The sequence below is a fragment of the Salvelinus namaycush genome, chromosome 1 (assembly GCF_016432855.1).
Source record: "Salvelinus namaycush isolate Seneca chromosome 1, SaNama_1.0, whole genome shotgun sequence".
NCBI lineage: Eukaryota > Metazoa > Chordata > Actinopteri > Salmoniformes > Salmonidae > Salvelinus > Salvelinus namaycush.
This window is the reverse complement of record NC_052307.1, coordinates 43,198,532-43,216,498: the sequence shown is the minus strand read 5'-3', so window position 1 is coordinate 43,216,498 and position 17,967 is coordinate 43,198,532. Positions and strand designations below refer to the sequence as shown.

At 41.5% G+C, this 17,967-nt stretch overlaps 2 protein-coding genes across 2 annotated transcripts; both read left to right on the top strand.

Moving 5' to 3' along the window:
- On the top strand, positions 1-2,653 carry LOC120055407 (fatty acid-binding protein, liver-type-like). Its single transcript, XM_039003273.1, has 4 exons — positions 1-67; positions 1,264-1,436; positions 1,823-1,915; positions 2,603-2,653. The coding sequence occupies exons 1-4, from the start codon at positions 1-3 to the stop codon at positions 2,651-2,653; spliced, it is 384 nt and encodes a 127-aa protein (XP_038859201.1).
- A 12,278-nt stretch (positions 2,654-14,931) lies between these two features.
- LOC120055396 (fatty acid-binding protein, liver-type-like) lies at positions 14,932-17,647 on the top strand. Its single transcript, XM_039003263.1, has 4 exons — positions 14,932-15,015; positions 16,212-16,384; positions 16,771-16,863; positions 17,555-17,647. Exons 1-4 carry the CDS (start codon positions 14,949-14,951, stop codon positions 17,603-17,605), a joined length of 384 nt encoding a protein of 127 aa, XP_038859191.1. The 5' UTR covers positions 14,932-14,948; the 3' UTR covers positions 17,606-17,647.
- Positions 17,648-17,967: the final 320 nt, after the last annotated feature.

The following is a 17,967-nucleotide window of genomic DNA, read 5'->3' as shown; positions in this document are numbered from 1 at the left end:
ATGTCTTTCTCAGGAAAATACCAGATGGAGACACATGAGAACTTTGAGTCTTTCATGGAGGCTATTGGTAAGTTTTGCTGTTGGGTTGTACGTTTGATTAGACTTTGGGTGTTAATTTTAGAAGTCGTAGTCCTTTCAGTAATGATGTTCAATGGTGATTGCGAATGAAATGGTTACTTCTGAGGCGTAAACCCAGGTAGCACACTAGTTTCCTTGGATGTTCTGAGAATGGAAGTGAGATGTAGAAATGTTTTTTTATTTTAATTTTTTTTAGGTTCCAGGGAGGTTCTGAGAACATCTTACTATCTTCTCCTGGGAGGTGTTAGTTCTTTTAACAACAAATTATAGGTTATTTTCTGTTTTTAATAACTTTCACTGAATGTTTAATTTAAGACTAAACATTTTGTTTGGGCTAACTATTTTGAGCTTCCAGCACAGATGGGTTTGTTTGAAAATGATTTGTTTAGGCTTAATCATTTATTGTGTCAGTGAGCTTAAACCTATGCTCTTCTGTCCTCTCTCCATTGAATTAATCCACTGTGCTTCCAGGATGGAGTTGTCATGCATTAGTTTTGTAACTCATTGAAAGTGGATAAAAGTAGTCTATTCAAACACTATTTCAACAGGAACGAGCACTCATTAAGATCAGGTGTGGCCAACTACTGTGGTCAACACACTTAACAGATGATGGTGATTGTTGAAGCTGAAAACCGAATGCGTGTTTCAGTAATTCATTTTGTTTTCATATGGCAAGTTTTTAGTGTTCTGAGGACTTGACTTTAACTGGAACTGAGAACCTAAAGAACATTATGCTGAAGTACTGAAATTCCCACAGGAGAACATTTAGTCAGCTGAACAACTTGAGAACATTCCCAATGTAAAATTCCTAATGTTCCTAGAACTTTACCTTCAATTAAATGTTTGAACTTTCAGGAAATATTCTGATCAAATAATGAAATGCCAAGAAAATAACATTTTGTTGAATTCCTTAATGAGAATGTTCCAAAGCCAAGCAACTGTCCTGCACCATTGCCAGAATGTGGTATGCAAAATAACCAAGCCCTAAAACGTATGGTCCTCAGAACGTTATGTGCTAGCTGGGAATGCATTCAATGTTTGCATTCAGTTCATTGTTGCCATATTATAGTGCATCAGAGCTTTACTTCAGCTGTAATAATTCAGTGTTCATGTCCCACTTCATTAAGTTTTTGTAATACTAAAAAGCGCAGTGTATATGACTCTCTCGCTGCCGCAAACTTGTAGGTCTCCCTGATGAGCTTATCCAGGAGGGCAAAGACATCAAGAGCATCTCTGAGATTGAGCAGACTGGAGACCACTTCAAGATGACTGTCACCACGGGGACAAGGATCCTCACCAACTCCTTCACCATTGGCCAGGAGACGGAGCTCGAGTCGCCGACCGGGGAGAAAGTCACTGTGGGTGGCGCATGTCACAACCCAACCATGAGTTTCATACATGTAGCCTGGATATATCCATCTCCCTACATATACAGCCAGTATCTAACTAAACTATAAGTTGAGCTGATGTGGGGTCACTATGGTTAGTTCAGGTCCCAGTGATGTTGTGGGAGGACTGACTTTCTTTGGCAGAGAATCTCCTCTGCTCTCCAGGGACTGGGCTCACAGTTGCAAAATTATAGCAGTTTACGTCTCATAACCAACTCACACACCTGATGCACACTGTCACCCTTTTTTTTCTCCATATATGGCCATCCAACTTGGGCTTGTTAAATTGGTGCTAGTTGACCCTAGTTGGTGACCACTGCTTTCAGATCTAACCATTGACCTCTCCTGTGTTTCAGTCTGTGGTGATGAGGGAAGGTAACAAGCTGACGTCCTTAATTAATGGGATCGAATACGTCACAGAACTTATAGACACAAACATCCTCGTCAACGTGAGTCCGGGGCATATGGCTGGGGGTTCACGAAGCGACACTATTTCAGGGTTAATTTATGCCATTAACAAAATGGGTAGTCTTTAACAGTGTCGTGAATGCAATTCAACAGTTTGCTGCCACCAATGTTCTAATTACATGCTGACCCCACCGCTCGCGTCGCAAAATAAATGTACACCCACACTGCTCGCGCACCTCAGCAAGCGTCTGCGTGGCCAGGTGCTAAAATAGAAATTGGTTTTATTTGTGATGCTCAACGTGCTGCAAGTCTGGCCTCTCCCATCTCCTCAATGGTTTCTAGGAGCATATACCCATGTGTGTGATTGAAAGATTGACTTTGAGGTCCACACTGGTCAGTTGTGGTAAAGTTGGTTGTCAACCGCCATATAAAGAAGGGAGGCGAGGACGATAAACAAATTGGGTTCACTGTTTTCTGTGGATTAATTGTCAGAGTAGACCTTGTGCATTTCAGGTAAAATAACAACCCAATGTTTGTATACCAGGACAAATTAGCTAACTAAATGCTTTTTGCCCCCAAATGAATAACTGTTTTTATATTTCAACCTGCATGTCCTGACCACTTGTGTGGGTGAACAAAATCAATGTGCGAATGAGCGTGTTTGGTCAGCATAGTGTACTGGCATGGATTTATTGAGTGTAATGATTAATGATGCTTTCTCTTTTCAGACCATGACTCTGGCTGGCATCTCATACAAGAGGACCAGCAAACGAATATGAAGATCTACTGCACTCTGGATTAATAAAATGTGAACCCAGCATTGTAGAAATGAAGGCTTTGGTTGTTCCATCTAGTGTGTTGCAATATGGGTCAGAATCCTACCACCATTGGGTGCGTCAGTTTTAAAAGCAGATTCCTCAATTTCCAGTTACTTTTGAAAATCAAGTTTCAGGCATTCTAGTGGCTGTGCTTTTGGACATTGCTTTCACTAGTTCCACCCCAGTGTAGCTGACAAAGGGCTAAAGGTGCACCATTTGAGGGTGACTGGTTTCCCAGCTACAGTGTGGTTGGGAAAGCTAAGGACCCGGGGACTAAACACATCCCTCTGCAACTGGATCCTGCACTTCCTGACTGGCTGCCCACAGGTGGTAAGGTTAGGCAACAACACATCTGCCACACTGATCCTCAACACTGGGGCCCCTCCTGTACTCCCTGTTCACCCACGATGGCGTGGCCACAACTGCGTGGTAAAACACAACTCTCACACCAAGTTTGAGGTGCACCACAACACCAGTGGTAGGCCTGATCACCGACAATGATGAGACCGTCTATAAAGAGGTCAGACCTGGCAGTGTGGTGCAAGGATAACCTCAATGTGAGCAAGACAAAGGAGCTGATCATGGACTACAGGAAAAGGCGAGCTAAACAAGTCCCCATTAACATCGACAGAGCAGATCGCGAGTTTCAAGTTCCTTAGTTCGTTGGTAATGTGGACACCATGGTCCAAACAAACCACGACAGTTGTGAAGAGGGCACAACGTCTTTCCTCCACCCCCTCTGTTGTACACTGCTGCTATTCGATGCATAGTCACTTCACATATGTACAAATTACCTCAACTAACCTGTACCCCTGCACATTGACTCGGTACCGATAGCCTGGTCATTGCTTTTTAAATTTATCTTCTTGAACTGCACTTTTGGGTAAGGGCTTGTAAGTAAGCATTTCACGGTAAGGTCTACACTTGTTGTATTTGGCGCTTGTGACAAAGTTTGATTTGATGTGTCATGGACGTAGGAATCGAAGGGTTGATTTGTCTGACATATTTGTATAATAATGTGAGGTCACTACTACTGCTGGCTGTTGGTTTCTTGACACCTGCCGCCATAGGTTCGTTCATGCTTATTGGCTAGTCCTTCAGGGCCCCGTGTGTGTGTAGAAAATATTACTCATTCTACTTAAACATCCTTTACTCCAACTGTCTTCAGAACCTAGGTGGGGTCATAAAGATGCATTTTAATCTTGCAGATCATCCTGTGTGGTTCATGTCTTACCGCAAGGTCTTTGTGTGGGTTCTCTGCAGGATGGCGTAGGCCTTACACATCATGCAGTGTCCCACCTATCTTCCCTGCCTGCACTGGGGCACCCCTGCCTTCATTGTTACCATCCCCAGAGCAGTGATAGAATGGTATAGTTTACTGTCAAAGTAATACTGAGCCATTTATACTGCACAAATATAAACGCATTGTGTCTAGTCTTTTCATGTGCTGAAAAAAAGGATCCCAGAAATGTTCTCAAAGTGCACAAATTTGTATACATCCTTGTTAGTGAGCATTTCTCATTTTAATAAGATAATCCATTCACCTGACACGTGTGGCATATCAGGACAATAAAAGGCCACTAAAATGTGCAGTTTTGTCACAATGCCACATATCTCAAGTTGAGGGAGTGTGCAATTAGCATGCTGACTGCAGGACTGTCCACCAGAGCTGTTGCCAGAGAATGAAATGCTCATTTCTCTACCATAAGTCGCATCCAACGTCATTTTAGAGAATTTGGCAGTACGTCCAACCGGCCTCACAACCGCAGACCACGTGTAACCACACCAGCCTAGGACCTCGACATCCGGCTTCTTCACCTGCAGGATGGTCTGAGACCAGCCACCTGGACAGCTGATTAAACTGTATTTATGTCTGTAATAAAGCCCTTTTGTGGGGATTGACTCATTCTGATTGGCTGGGCCTTGCTCCCGAGTGGGTAGTACTGGCTCCCAAGTGGGTGGGCCTATGCCCTACCAGGCCCACCCTTGGCTGCGCCCCAGCCCAGTCATGTTAAATCCATAGATTAGGGCCTAATTAATTGACTGAATTCCTTATATGAACTGTAACTCATTCCCCACATCAGGGCTTTTTAGGATTTATGCTGGGGGGCTTCGGGAATGCAAACGTGGTATGTAAGGGACAGGTGGAGTATTATGCACTCGTGGTTAGAGAAGTGAAAGTGCATTTCAGGGAGGGAGTTGACTTGTGTGTCCTGCTCCATCCTTTATTTTGTATCTCAGAGGGCTGCAGTGTGGACCAATCTTGGAAGGCCGAGGTGGAAGGTGACAATCAAATCAGCCAATCAGAGGGCAGCAGCTCTGGTGACATCATCCTCAGGCTCCTGGACTTAGCTGACCACAGCCTTCCTTATCGAGTCCACCAATGAGCTGCAAGTGATGCTAGGGTTCCATGGGGGTCACTTGAGAAATTGGTTGATAGGATTTGTAGTTCCTAAAAGTTACATATTTGTAGTTCCTTGTACAGCCCACTTATTTCACCCACCCATTTACTGACCTCCTTCTTCAGTATATAGGCAACATTACTGGAAGGGAACTAGCTCAGAATTTCACTCTTTGACATTTCATGTATGTCAAATATTGGAGTTAAATTCTTAGCTAGATGGGACCCTGAGCACTCAAATCAATCAAATGAGAGAGTCGAAAACAGCAGGTGCGGGACAAGGTGGCATGTCCGGTGAACAGGTCAGGGTTCCATAGCCGCAGGCAGAACAGTTGAAACTGGAGCTGCAGTACGACCAGGTGGACTGGGGACAGTCGGGAGTCATCAGGCGAGGTAGTCCTGAGACATGGTCCTAGGGCTCAGGTCCTCCGGGAGGGGAGGGAGAGAGTATTAGAGGGAGCATACTTAAAACTTCTTATGGCTGCAGGGGCAGTATTGAGTAGCTTGGATGAAAGGTGCACAGAGGTGCCCATATTAAACGGCCTGCTCCTCAGTCCCAGTTGCTAATATATGCATATTATTATTCATATTTGATAGAAAATACTCTGAAGTTTCTAAAACTGTTTGAATTATGTCTGTGAGTATAACAGAACTCATATGGCAGGCAAAAACCTGAGAAGTTCCACTTCCTGTTTGAATTTTTTCTGAGGTGGCAGATTTTCAACCAAGCTCTCAATGAAATTACAGCGAGATATGGATGAGTTTTCACTTCCTACGGCTTCCACTAGATGTCAACAGTCAACAGAACTTTGTCTGATGACTCTAATGTGAAGGGCCGAAGGAGACAGGAATGAGTAATCACTGCCACGAGCTGATCACGCATTCACCATGCGCCTTCACATGAGGAGGACGTCCGTTCCACCGCTCTTCTGAAGTCAATCTAATTCTCCGGTTGGAACGTTTTTCAAGATGTATGTTAACAACATTCTAAAGATTGATTCAGTACATCGTTTGACATGTTTCTACTGACTGTTACGGAACTTTTGGACATTTCGTCACGTTATAGTGGAGGCGCTTTGTGACTTTGGAATTGTTTACCAAAGATGCTAACCAAAGTAGCTAATTGGACATAAATAACGGACATTATCGAAGAAAAAGCATTTATTGTGGACCTGGGATTCCTAGGACTGCATTCTGATGAAGTTCATCAAAGGTAAGGAAACATTTATCATGTATTTTCTGGTTTCTGTTGACACCAACATGGCCGCTAATTTGGCTATTATTCTGAGCTCCGTCTCAGATTATTGCATGATTTGCTTTTTCCGTAAAGTTTTTTTGAAATCTGACACAGCGGTTGCATTAAGGAGAGGTATATCTATAATTCCATGTGTATAATTTGTATTATCATCTACATTTATGATGAGTATTCCTGTTGAAACGATGTGGCTATGCAAAATCACTTGATGTTTTTGGAACTAGTGAATGTAACGCGCCAATGTAAACTCAGATTTTTTGTTATAAATATGAACTTTATCAAACAAAACATGCATGTATTGTGTAACATGAAGTCCTATGAGTGTCATCTGATGAAGATAATCAAAGATTAGTGGTTAATTTTATCTCTATTTCTGCTTTTTCTGACTGCTATCTTTTGCTGGAAAAATGGCTGTGCTTATTGTGGTTTGATGGTGACCTAACATAATCGTTTGTAGTGCTTTCGCTGAAAAGCATATTTGAAATCGGACACTTTGGTGGGATTAACAACAAGAATAGCTTTAAAATGATATAAGACACATGTATGTTTGAGCAATTTTAATTATGAGATTTCTGTTGTTTGAATTTGGCGCCCTGCACTTTCTCTGGCTGCTGTCATATCGATCCCGGTAGCGGGATGCAGCCATAAGAAGTTAAATCCACACAGGACACCAGATAAGACAGGAGAATTACACCAGGTATAACAAACTGACTAGAGTGGTGGGGGGGGGGGGGGCAAGGCTAAGTATAGCTCAGTCAAGCATTTCAGTAGTCTAATCTAGAAGTAACAAGAACTCGGATTAGTTTTTCTACATCATTTTTGGACAAAAGATTACTGATTTTTGCAATGTTACAAAGATGGAAAAAAGTTGTCCTTGAAATATTCTTGATATGTTTGTCAAAAGAGAGATCAGGGTCCAGAGTAATGCCGAGGTCCTTCACAGTTTTATTTGAGACAACTGTACAACCATCAAGATGAATTGTCAGATCCAACAGAAGATCTCTTTGTTTCTTGGGACCTAGAACTAGCATCTCTGTTTTGTCCGAGTTCAAAAGTAAAACATTTGCCGCCATCCACTTCCTTATGTCTGAAACACAGGCTTCCAGGGTAGGACATTTTGGGGCTTCACCATGTTTCATCGAAATGTACAGCTGTGTGTCGTCCGCATAGCAGTGAAAGAGGTAGAATATATAGTGAAAACAATAGTGGTCCTAAAACGGAACCTTGAGGCACACCAAAACTTACAATTGATTTGTCAGAGGACAAACCTTCCACAGAGATGAACTGATATCTTTCCGACAGATAAGATCTAAACCAGGCAAGAACTTGTCCGTGTAGACCAATTAGGGATTCCTATTTCTCCCCAAAATTGTGGTGATCGGTGGTGTCAAAATCCGGTCTGGGAGCACGAGGACAGCACGAGGACAGCCTTGGTCTGACGCCATTAAAAGGTCATTTACCACCTTCAGGAGTGCAGTCTCAGTGCTATGATGGGGTCTTAAAACAGACTGAAGCATTTCATATACATTATTTGTCTTCAGGAAGGCAGAGAGATGCTGGGCAATAGTATTATTTTTTGTTGTTGTTCGAGGAATAGGATATTCAAAATCGGCCGGGTCAATGTTTTGTTTTTTCAAGAGATGCTTTATTACTGCCACTTTTAGAGAGTTTAGTACATATACGGAGGATAGGGAGCCATCCATTATGTTCAACATTTGAGGGCCAAGCACAGGAAGTAGCTCTTTAAACCACTGAGTTGGAATAGGGGCCAGTATGCACCTTGACGGTTTAGAGGCCATGACTATTTGCATGTGTCAAGAGATACAGGATTAAAAAACTTGAGTGTCTCCATTGATCCTAAGTCCTGGCAGTTCTGTGCAGACTCAGGACAACTGAGCTTTTGAGAAATACGCAGATTCAAAGAGGAGTCCGTAATTTGCTTTCTAATGATCATGATCTTTTTGTCGTAGAAGTTCAGGAATTCATCACTGCTGATGTGAAATACATCCTCTCTTGGGGAATGCTGCTTTTTAGTTAGCTTTACGACAGTATCAAAAATACATTTAGGATTGTTCTTATTCTCCTCAATTAGGTTGGAAAAATAGGATGATCGCGCAGCAGTGAGGGCTCTTCGATATTGCACAGTACTGTCTTTTCCAAGACTTCCAGTTCGGTGAAGCGCCATTTCCGTTAACATTTTCTGGAACCTTGCTTCAGGGCTTTGATATTTTCTGTATACAAGGGAGATAATTTCTTGTGACAAATGTATTTTGTTTTTTGGGGTGCGACTGCATCTAGGGTATTATGCTAGGTTAAATTTAGATCCTCAGTTAGGTGGTTAACCGATTTTTGAACTCCGACATCCTTGGGTAGGTGGAGAGAGTCTGGAAGGGCATCTAGGAATTGTTGGGTTGCCCGAGAATTTATAGCATGGCTTTTGATGATCCCTGGTTGGGGTCTGAGCAGATTATTTGTTGCAATTGCAAACGTAATAAGATGGTGGTCTGATAGTCCAGGATTATGAGGAACAACATTTAGATCCACAATATTTATTCCACGGGACAAAACTAGATCCAGGGTATAACTGTGGGTATAACACCGCCATGTTTAGTTTTGCCCAACCTAGATCGAGGCACAGACACGATCTCAATGGGAATAACTGAGCTGACTACACTGACAGTGCTAGTGGCAGACTCCACTAAGCTGGCAGGCTGGCTAACAGCCTGCTGCCTGGCCTGCCCTCTATCTCATTGTGGAGCTAGAGGAGTTAGCGCCCTGCCTATGTGATAGATACGATGAGAGCACCCCTCCAGCTAGGATGGAGTCCATCAATCCTCAGCTGGCCAGGCTTACCAAGAGAATTTTTGTCTATATTCTTCGTAGCTGTCTATTTACCACCACAAACCAATGCTGGCACTAAGATCGCACTCAATGAGCTGTATACGGCCATAAGCAAACAGGAAAACGCTCATCCAGGGGCGGCACTCCTAGTGGCCGGGGACATTAATGCAGGGAAACTTAAGTCCGTTTTACCTCATTCCCACAAGCATGTTAAATGTGCAACCAGAGGGGGAAAAAACTCTATACCACCTTTACTTCATACACAGAGACAAGTACAAAGCTCTCCCTCACCCTCCATTTGGAAAATCTGACCATAATTCTATCCTCCTGATTCCTGCTTACAAGTGAAAACTAAAGCAGAAAGCACCAGTGACTCGGTCAATAAAAAAGTGTTCAGATGAAGCAGATGCTAAGCTACAGGACTGTTTTGCTAACACATACTGGAATATGTTCTGGGATTCTTCCGATGGCATTGAGGAGTACACCACATCAGTCACTGGCTTCATCACTAAGTGCATCGACGACGTCGTTCCCACAGTGACTGTACGTACATACCCCAACCAGAAGCCATGGATTACAGGCAACATCCGCACTGAGCTAAAGGGTAGAGCTGCCGCTTTCAAGGAACGAGACTCTAACCCGGAAGCTTACAAGAAATCTCGCTATGCCCTCTGACGAACCATCAAACAGGCAAAACGTCAATACAGGACTAAGATTGAATCGAACTACACCGGCTCTGACGCTCGTCGGATGTGGCAGGGCTTGCAAACTATTACAGACAACAAAGGGAAGTACAGCCAAGAGCTGCCCAGTGACACGAGCCTACCAGACGAGCTAAATTACTTCTATGCTCGCTTCGAGGCGAGTAACACTGAAACATGCATGAGAGCATCAGCTGTTCCGGACGAGTGTGTGATCACGCTCTCCGTAGCCGATGTGCGTAAGACCTTTAAACAGGTCAACATTCACAAGGCCGCAGGACGAGAAGGATTACCAGGACGTGTACTCCGAGCATGCGCTGAACAACTGGCAAGTGTGTTCACTTAACCTGTTGAGGACAGAGGGCGGGGGAACTTTGGGGGAAAATCGTGCCCAATTTAAACGGCCTCGTACTCAATTCTTGCTCGTACAATATGCATATTATTATTACTATTGGATAGAAAACACTCTCTAGTTTCTAAAACCGTTTGAATTATATCTGTGAGTAAAACAGAACTCCTTTTGCAGCAAACTTCCTGACAGGAAGTGGAAAATCTGAAATCGATGCACTGTTCTAGGGCCTGCCTATTAATGTCCTTGATATTTATTAGAATAGATGCACTTCATACGTCTTCCACTAGATGTCGACAGGCAGTGAGAGAAGAAATGGAGTGTGTAACTTGATCTGGGGTCGAATAATAGCTCTCGGCATGACGTGTCACCAGTTTCCTGTTTTCTGGAGAGCGAGTGAAGGGACCTGGATTTGCCTTCTGATAAGCTGTCGTTATGGACGACTAATATCTCTGGCTTTGATTTTATTTGATACATGTGACAATATCATCGTAAAGTATGTTTTTTCAATATAGTTTTATTAGATTATTGAAATTTATTCGGGACGTTAGGCGTGTTGCGTTGTGTGCCTTTGTTCAGGAAGGAGAGCTTAGCGCCACTTTGCTAGCTTTCCGTGCTAATTGACTGGAGAAGAGGACATTCTAAATCCAAACAACGATTGTTCCCGACAAAGGACCCCTTGTACAACATTCTGATGAAAGATCATCAAAAGTAGGACCCATTTTATGATGCTATTTCATATATCTGTCGAACATGTTGTACTAGTCGCTTGCGCCCAGATTTTGGGTACTCTCTCGCTATACCTAAGCTGGATGTCGTAATGAAGTTATTTTTAGAATTCTAACACGGCGATTGCATTAAGAACTAGTGTATCTATCATTTCCTATACAACATGTATTTTCTAGTAACGTTTATGAATAGTTATTTGGTCAGAATAGTTGGAGTGTCATAAAAATATCCGCACATTCTGGGAAAAAGATGCTACGTTAGCACAATGTATAACCACTGATTTCAGCTCTAAATATGCACATTTTTGAACAAAACATAAGTGTATGTATAACCTGATGTTATAGGACTGTCATCTGATGAAGGTTTATGAAGGTTAGTGAAAATTAATATCGTTTGCTGGTTTATTCCCTATCGCTAACGTGCCTATTGCTATCGCTAACGTGCCTTGATGAATGAATGCGGTAGTGTGGTAGGCTATTGTAGTAAGCTAATATAATGCTATATTGTGTTTTCGCTGTAAAACACTTAAAAAATCGGAAATATTGGCTGGATTCACAAGATGTTTGTCTTTAATTTGCTGTACACCATCGATTTTTCAGAAATGTTTTATGATGAGTATTTAGGTATTTGACGTTGGTGTCTGTAATTACTCTGGCTGCTTCGGTTCTATTTCTGACTGTAGCTGTGATGGTAGCTGCAATGTAAAACTGATTTATACCTCAAATATGCACATTTTTCGAACAAAACATAGATTTATTGTATAACATGTTATAAGACTGTCATCTGATGAAGTTGTTTCTTGGTTAGTTTGGTTGGTTCTTGGTTAGTTAGGTTGGCTTTGTGCATGCTACCTGTGCTGTGAAAAATGTCTGTCCTTTTTTGTATTTGGTGGTGAGCTAACATAAATATATGTGGTGTTTTCGCTGTAAAACATTTTAAAAATCGGACATGTTGACTGGATTCACAAGATGTGTATCTTTCATTTGCTGCATTGGACTTGTTAATGTGTGAAAGTTAAATATTTCTAAAAAATATCTTTTGAATTTCGCGCTCTGCCTTTTCAGTGGAATGTGGGAGGAGTTCCGCTAGCGGAACACCAGAGCCAGACAGGTTAACCAATTGATTAATAATCAGTGTTATTCTCTGAGTTTGTTGGACTTCAGAAGGAAAATAAATGTAGCTAATGGGTGAACGTTTGTTCACTCAACAAACTTTGCTCACAGTGAGCTGAATGTATAAAAACCTGTTGAGTCTAATTACAATTTCATGTTTGTTTTTGGAAGTCAACACTGTATGTTGGTTCAGGTATATTCCCAGATGTGGAGCAAACTCACAACCCTATTGCAGCTGGTTGCCTTACAATTGTACGTTGAATTGTTTTTTTTAAGACCTGTGCTTTTGCATGTACATTGATTGGTTGATTATCCTTTCTAGCCCAGGGGTTCCGCTAGCGGAACACCCACGACATTCCGCTAGCGGAACACCCACAACATTCCGCTGAAAAGGCAGCGCACGAAATTCAAAAGTATTTTTTTGAAATATGTAACTTTCATACATTAACAAGTCCAATACAGCAAATGAAAGATAAACATCTTGTTAATCTACCCATCGTGTCCAATTTTTAAAATGTTTTACAGCGAAAACACAACATATATTTGTTAGATCACCACCAAATCCAAAAAACACACAGCCATTTCCACCAGCCAAAGATAGAGTCACAAAAGCAGAAATAGAGATAAAATTAATCACTAACCTTTGATAATCTTCATCAGATGACACTCATAGGACATCATGTTACCCAATACATTTATGTTTTGTTCGATAATGTGCATATTTATATCCACAAATCTCGGTTAACATTGGCACCATGTTCAGAATTGCCTCCAAAATATCCGGAGTAATTACAGAGAGCCACGTCAAATAACAGAAATACTCATCATAAACTTTGATGAAAGATACATGTTTTACATATAATTAAAGATACACTGGTTCTTAATGCAACCGCTGTGTCAGATTTTTTTTTAACTTTAGGAAAAAGTATACCATACAATAATCTGAGACGGCGCTCAGAAATACACAACATTTCTCCGCCATGTTGGAGTCAACAGAAATACGAAATTACGTCATAAATATTCCCTTACCTTTGATGATCTTTCATCAGAATGCAGTGCCAGGAATCCTAGTTCCACAATAAATCGTTGTTTTGTTCGATAATGTCCATTACTAGATTCCAATTAGCTACTTTTGCTACGGTCCAGGCAAACTCGGACAAAAACTTCAAAAAGTTATATTCCAGGTCGAATAAACTGGTCAAATTAAGTAGAGAATCAATCTTCAGGATGTTGTTATCATATATATCCAATAACGTTCCAACCGGAGCATTCGTTTTGTCTACAGAGTAATGGAACACATGGTCATATCATGACTAGCGCGCGTGACCAGGAACTAGCATTCTGCCAGACCACTGACTCAAATAGCTGCCATCCGGCCCCACATCACACTAGAGGCTTCATTCCACGTTCTACTGACTGTTGACATCTAGTGGAAGGCGTAGGAAGTGCGAACAGATCCATATCTTACTGGGAATTGAATAGGCGATGAGTTTAACATCAACCAGCCCCAGAATTTCCACTTCCTGTTTGGAAGTTTGCCTGCCATATGAGTTCTGTTATACTCACAGACATAATTCAAACAGTTTTAGAAACTTCCGAGTGTTTTCTATCCAATAGTAATAATAATATGCATATATTTGCATCTGGGACAGAGTAGGAGGCAGTTCACTATGGGCACGCGATTCATCCAAAGTGAAAATGCTGCCCCCTATCCCAAACAGGATTTATCTTATGCTACACCAACATAAGTAACATACATTTTTCTAAAGTAATCCAATCTGTTATTAGTTGGACTTTTTGCATCTCTTACTGAGATGGCTGTTCCAGTTATTATTGAGACTACCTAAATCAAATAGAAGTATTTCCTGCCAGTCATTGTCAGTGCAGGTTGGGGGTGATTAACGTTCTCTGGCTGGATTCCAATTTTTCAAGTTGAATTGTATATTCACTCAACGTAAAATGAAAAGTTGAGTGAACATTAAAATTCAACTTGAGAATGTATGTTGGTTCAGCTATATGCCAAACATTTTTGCAAACTCACAATCCTATTGCAGTCTGCTGCCTTACAATTGTACGTTGAATAGTTTTTTTTTTAAGACATGTGCTAGTTGGACTTTTTGCATCTGTTACTGAGATGGCTGTTCCGGGTATTATTGAGACTACCTAAATCAAATAGAAGTATTTCCTGGCAGTCATTGTCAGTGCAGGTTGGGGGTGATTAACGTTCTCTGGCTGGATTCCAAATTTTCAAGTTGAATTGTATGTTCACTCTATGTAAAATGAAAAGTTGAGTGAACATTATGTTGGTTCAGCTATATGCCAAACATTTTTGAAAACTCACAATCATATTGCAGTCTGCTGCCTTACAATTGTACATTGATTCAACTTTTTTATAGTGCAGGTAGACAAAATACACCTCTCAACTCAATCACCTCAAAGTGCAATGTAGCCTAGTTTAATTTCAATACAGGTGTATAGCGAGATAAAGTCAAGTTGAATTTGAAATGTGTTGATTGATCCATACACTTGTATTACAATGACGAGACTGCTTATCATTTTTCTAAGGAGTCGAGGAGGCCTTGCTTATCAAAACAGATCAATGATCACTCACACCGCCAAAGTAGAAGAAGAGAGGATGAGAAGGGGAGCACAATAAAGTTGACCATTGCTATGTAGATTAGTTGCCCTTGGCTGGGAAGCTGATCCTAGATCTGTGCCTACAGGCAAGTAGCAGGGAAGATATGAGGGGGAGGGGTTCTCAATTGTAGACACCTTTAGTTAGTTAATGAGTGCAGGGCTGGATAGATGAGGGTATAAAGACAAGCAGGGAGCTGTGGTTGTCTCTACTGTCACTGCCTTATAGTCACCATGTCTTTCTCAGGAAAATACCAGATGGAGACACATGAGAACTTTGAGTCTTTCATGGAGGCTATTGGTAAGTTTTGCTGTTGGGTTGTACGTTTGATTAGACTTTGGGTGTTAATTTTAGAAGTCGTAGTCCTTTCAGTAATGATGTTCAATGGTGATTGCGAATGAAATGGTTACTTCTGAGGCGTAAACCCAGGTAGCACACTAGTTTCCTTGGATGTTCTGAGAATGGAAGTGAGATGTAGAAATGTTTTTTTATTTTAATTTTTTTTAGGTTCCAGGGAGGTTCTGAGAACATCTTACTATCTTCTCCTGGGAGGTGTTAGTTCTTTTAACAACAAATTATAGGTTATTTTCTGTTTTTAATAACTTTCACTGAATGTTTAATTTAAGACTAAACATTTTGTTTGGGCTAACTATTTTGAGCTTCCAGCACAGATGGGTTTGTTTGAAAATGATTTGTTTAGGCTTAATCATTTATTGTGTCAGTGAGCTTAAACCTATGCTCTTCTGTCCTCTCTCCATTGAATTAATCCACTGTGCTTCCAGGATGGAGTTGTCATGCATTAGTTTTGTAACTCATTGAAAGTGGATAAAAGTAGTCTATTCAAACACTATTTCAACAGGAACGAGCACTCATTAAGATCAGGTGTGGCCAACTACTGTGGTCAACACACTTAACAGATGATGGTGATTGTTGAAGCTGAAAACCGAATGCGTGTTTCAGTAATTCATTTTGTTTTCATATGGCAAGTTTTTAGTGTTCTGAGGACTTGACTTTAACTGGAACTGAGAACCTAAAGAACATTATGCTGAAGTACTGAAATTCCCACAGGAGAACATTTAGTCAGCTGAACAACTTGAGAACATTCCCAATGTAAAATTCCTAATGTTCCTAGAACTTTACCTTCAATTAAATGTTTGAACTTTCAGGAAATATTCTGATCAAATAATGAAATGCCAAGAAAATAACATTTTGTTGAATTCCTTAATGAGAATGTTCCAAAGCCAAGCAACTGTCCTGCACCATTGCCAGAATGTGGTATGCAAAATAACCAAGCCCTAAAACGTATGGTCCTCAGAACGTTATGTGCTAGCTGGGAATGCATTCAATGTTTGCATTCAGTTCATTGTTGCCATATTATAGTGCATCAGAGCTTTACTTCAGCTGTAATAATTCAGTGTTCATGTCCCACTTCATTAAGTTTTTGTAATACTAAAAAGCGCAGTGTATATGACTCTCTCGCTGCCGCAAACTTGTAGGTCTCCCTGATGAGCTTATCCAGGAGGGCAAAGACATCAAGAGCATCTCTGAGATTGAGCAGACTGGAGACCACTTCAAGATGACTGTCACCACGGGGACAAGGATCCTCACCAACTCCTTCACCATTGGCCAGGAGACGGAGCTCGAGTCGCCGACCGGGGAGAAAGTCACTGTGGGTGGCGCATGTCACAACCCAACCATGAGTTTCATACATGTAGCCTGGATATATCCATCTCCCTACATATACAGCCAGTATCTAACTAAACTATAAGTTGAGCTGATGTGGGGTCACTATGGTTAGTTCAGGTCCCAGTGATGTTGTGGGAGGACTGACTTTCTTTGGCAGAGAATCTCCTCTGCTCTCCAGGGACTGGGCTCACAGTTGCAAAATTATAGCAGTTTACGTCTCATAACCAACTCACACACCTGATGCACACTGTCACCCTTTTTTTTCTCCATATATGGCCATCCAACTTGGGCTTGTTAAATTGGTGCTAGTTGACCCTAGTTGGTGACCACTGCTTTCAGATCTAACCATTGACCTCTCCTGTGTTTCAGTCTGTGGTGATGAGGGAAGGTAACAAGCTGACGTCCTTAATTAATGGGATCGAATACGTCACAGAACTTATAGACACAAACATCCTCGTCAACGTGAGTCCGGGGCATATGGCTGGGGGTTCACGAAGCGACACTATTTCAGGGTTAATTTATGCCATTAACAAAATGGGTAGTCTTTAACAGTGTCGCAAATGCAATTCAACAGTTTGCTGCCACCAATGTTCTAATTACATGCTGACCCCACCGCTCGCGTCGCAAAATAAATGTACACCCACACTGCTCGCGCACCTCAGCAAGCGTTTGCGTGGCCAGGTGCTCAAATAGAAATTGGTTTTATTTGATGCTCAACGTGCTGCAAGTCTGGCCTCTCCCATCTCCTCAATGGTTTCTAGGAGCATATACCCATGTGTGTGATTGAAAGATTGACTTTGAGGTCCACACTGGTCAGTTGTGGTAAAGTTGGTTGTCAACCGCCATATAAAGAAGGGAGGCGAGGACGATAAACAAATTCGGTTTTCTGTGGATTAATTGTCAGTGGACCTTGTGGATTTCAGGTAAAATAACAACCCAATGTTTGTCAGGACAAATTAGCTAGCTAGCTAAATTGTCATAAATGCTTTTTGCCCCAATGAATGTAACTGTTTTGATATTTCAACCTGCATGTCCTGATCACTTGTGTGGGTGAACAAAATCAATGTGCGAACGAGCGCGTCCGGTTTGGTCAGCATAGTGTTCTGGCATGGATTTATTGAGTGTAATGATTAATGATGCTTTCTCTTTTCAGACCATGACTCTGGCTGGCATATCATACAAGAGGACCAGCAAACGAATATGAAGATCTACTGCTCTCTTTGGATTAATAAAATGTGAATGGCATGGAATGGTCTGGTCTCATTATTTCATATCAATGGATAGAACTTCAGGGAAAATTGAGGTTTGAGTTGGATGAGTGACGACCTCAGTGGGATTCAGTAGAAAGGCGTAGTTCCGTAAACAGTACACAATGGCCAAGATGGATTTTCTACATTTGCTATAAAGCAGTCACATTAAAATGTGACCCCAGCATTGTAGAAATGAAGGCTTTGGTAATTCCATCTAGTGTTTTGCAATATGGGTCAGAATCCTACCACATTGGGTGCGTCAGTTTTAAAAGCAGATTCCTCAATTTCCAGTTACTTTTGAAAATCAAGTTTCAGG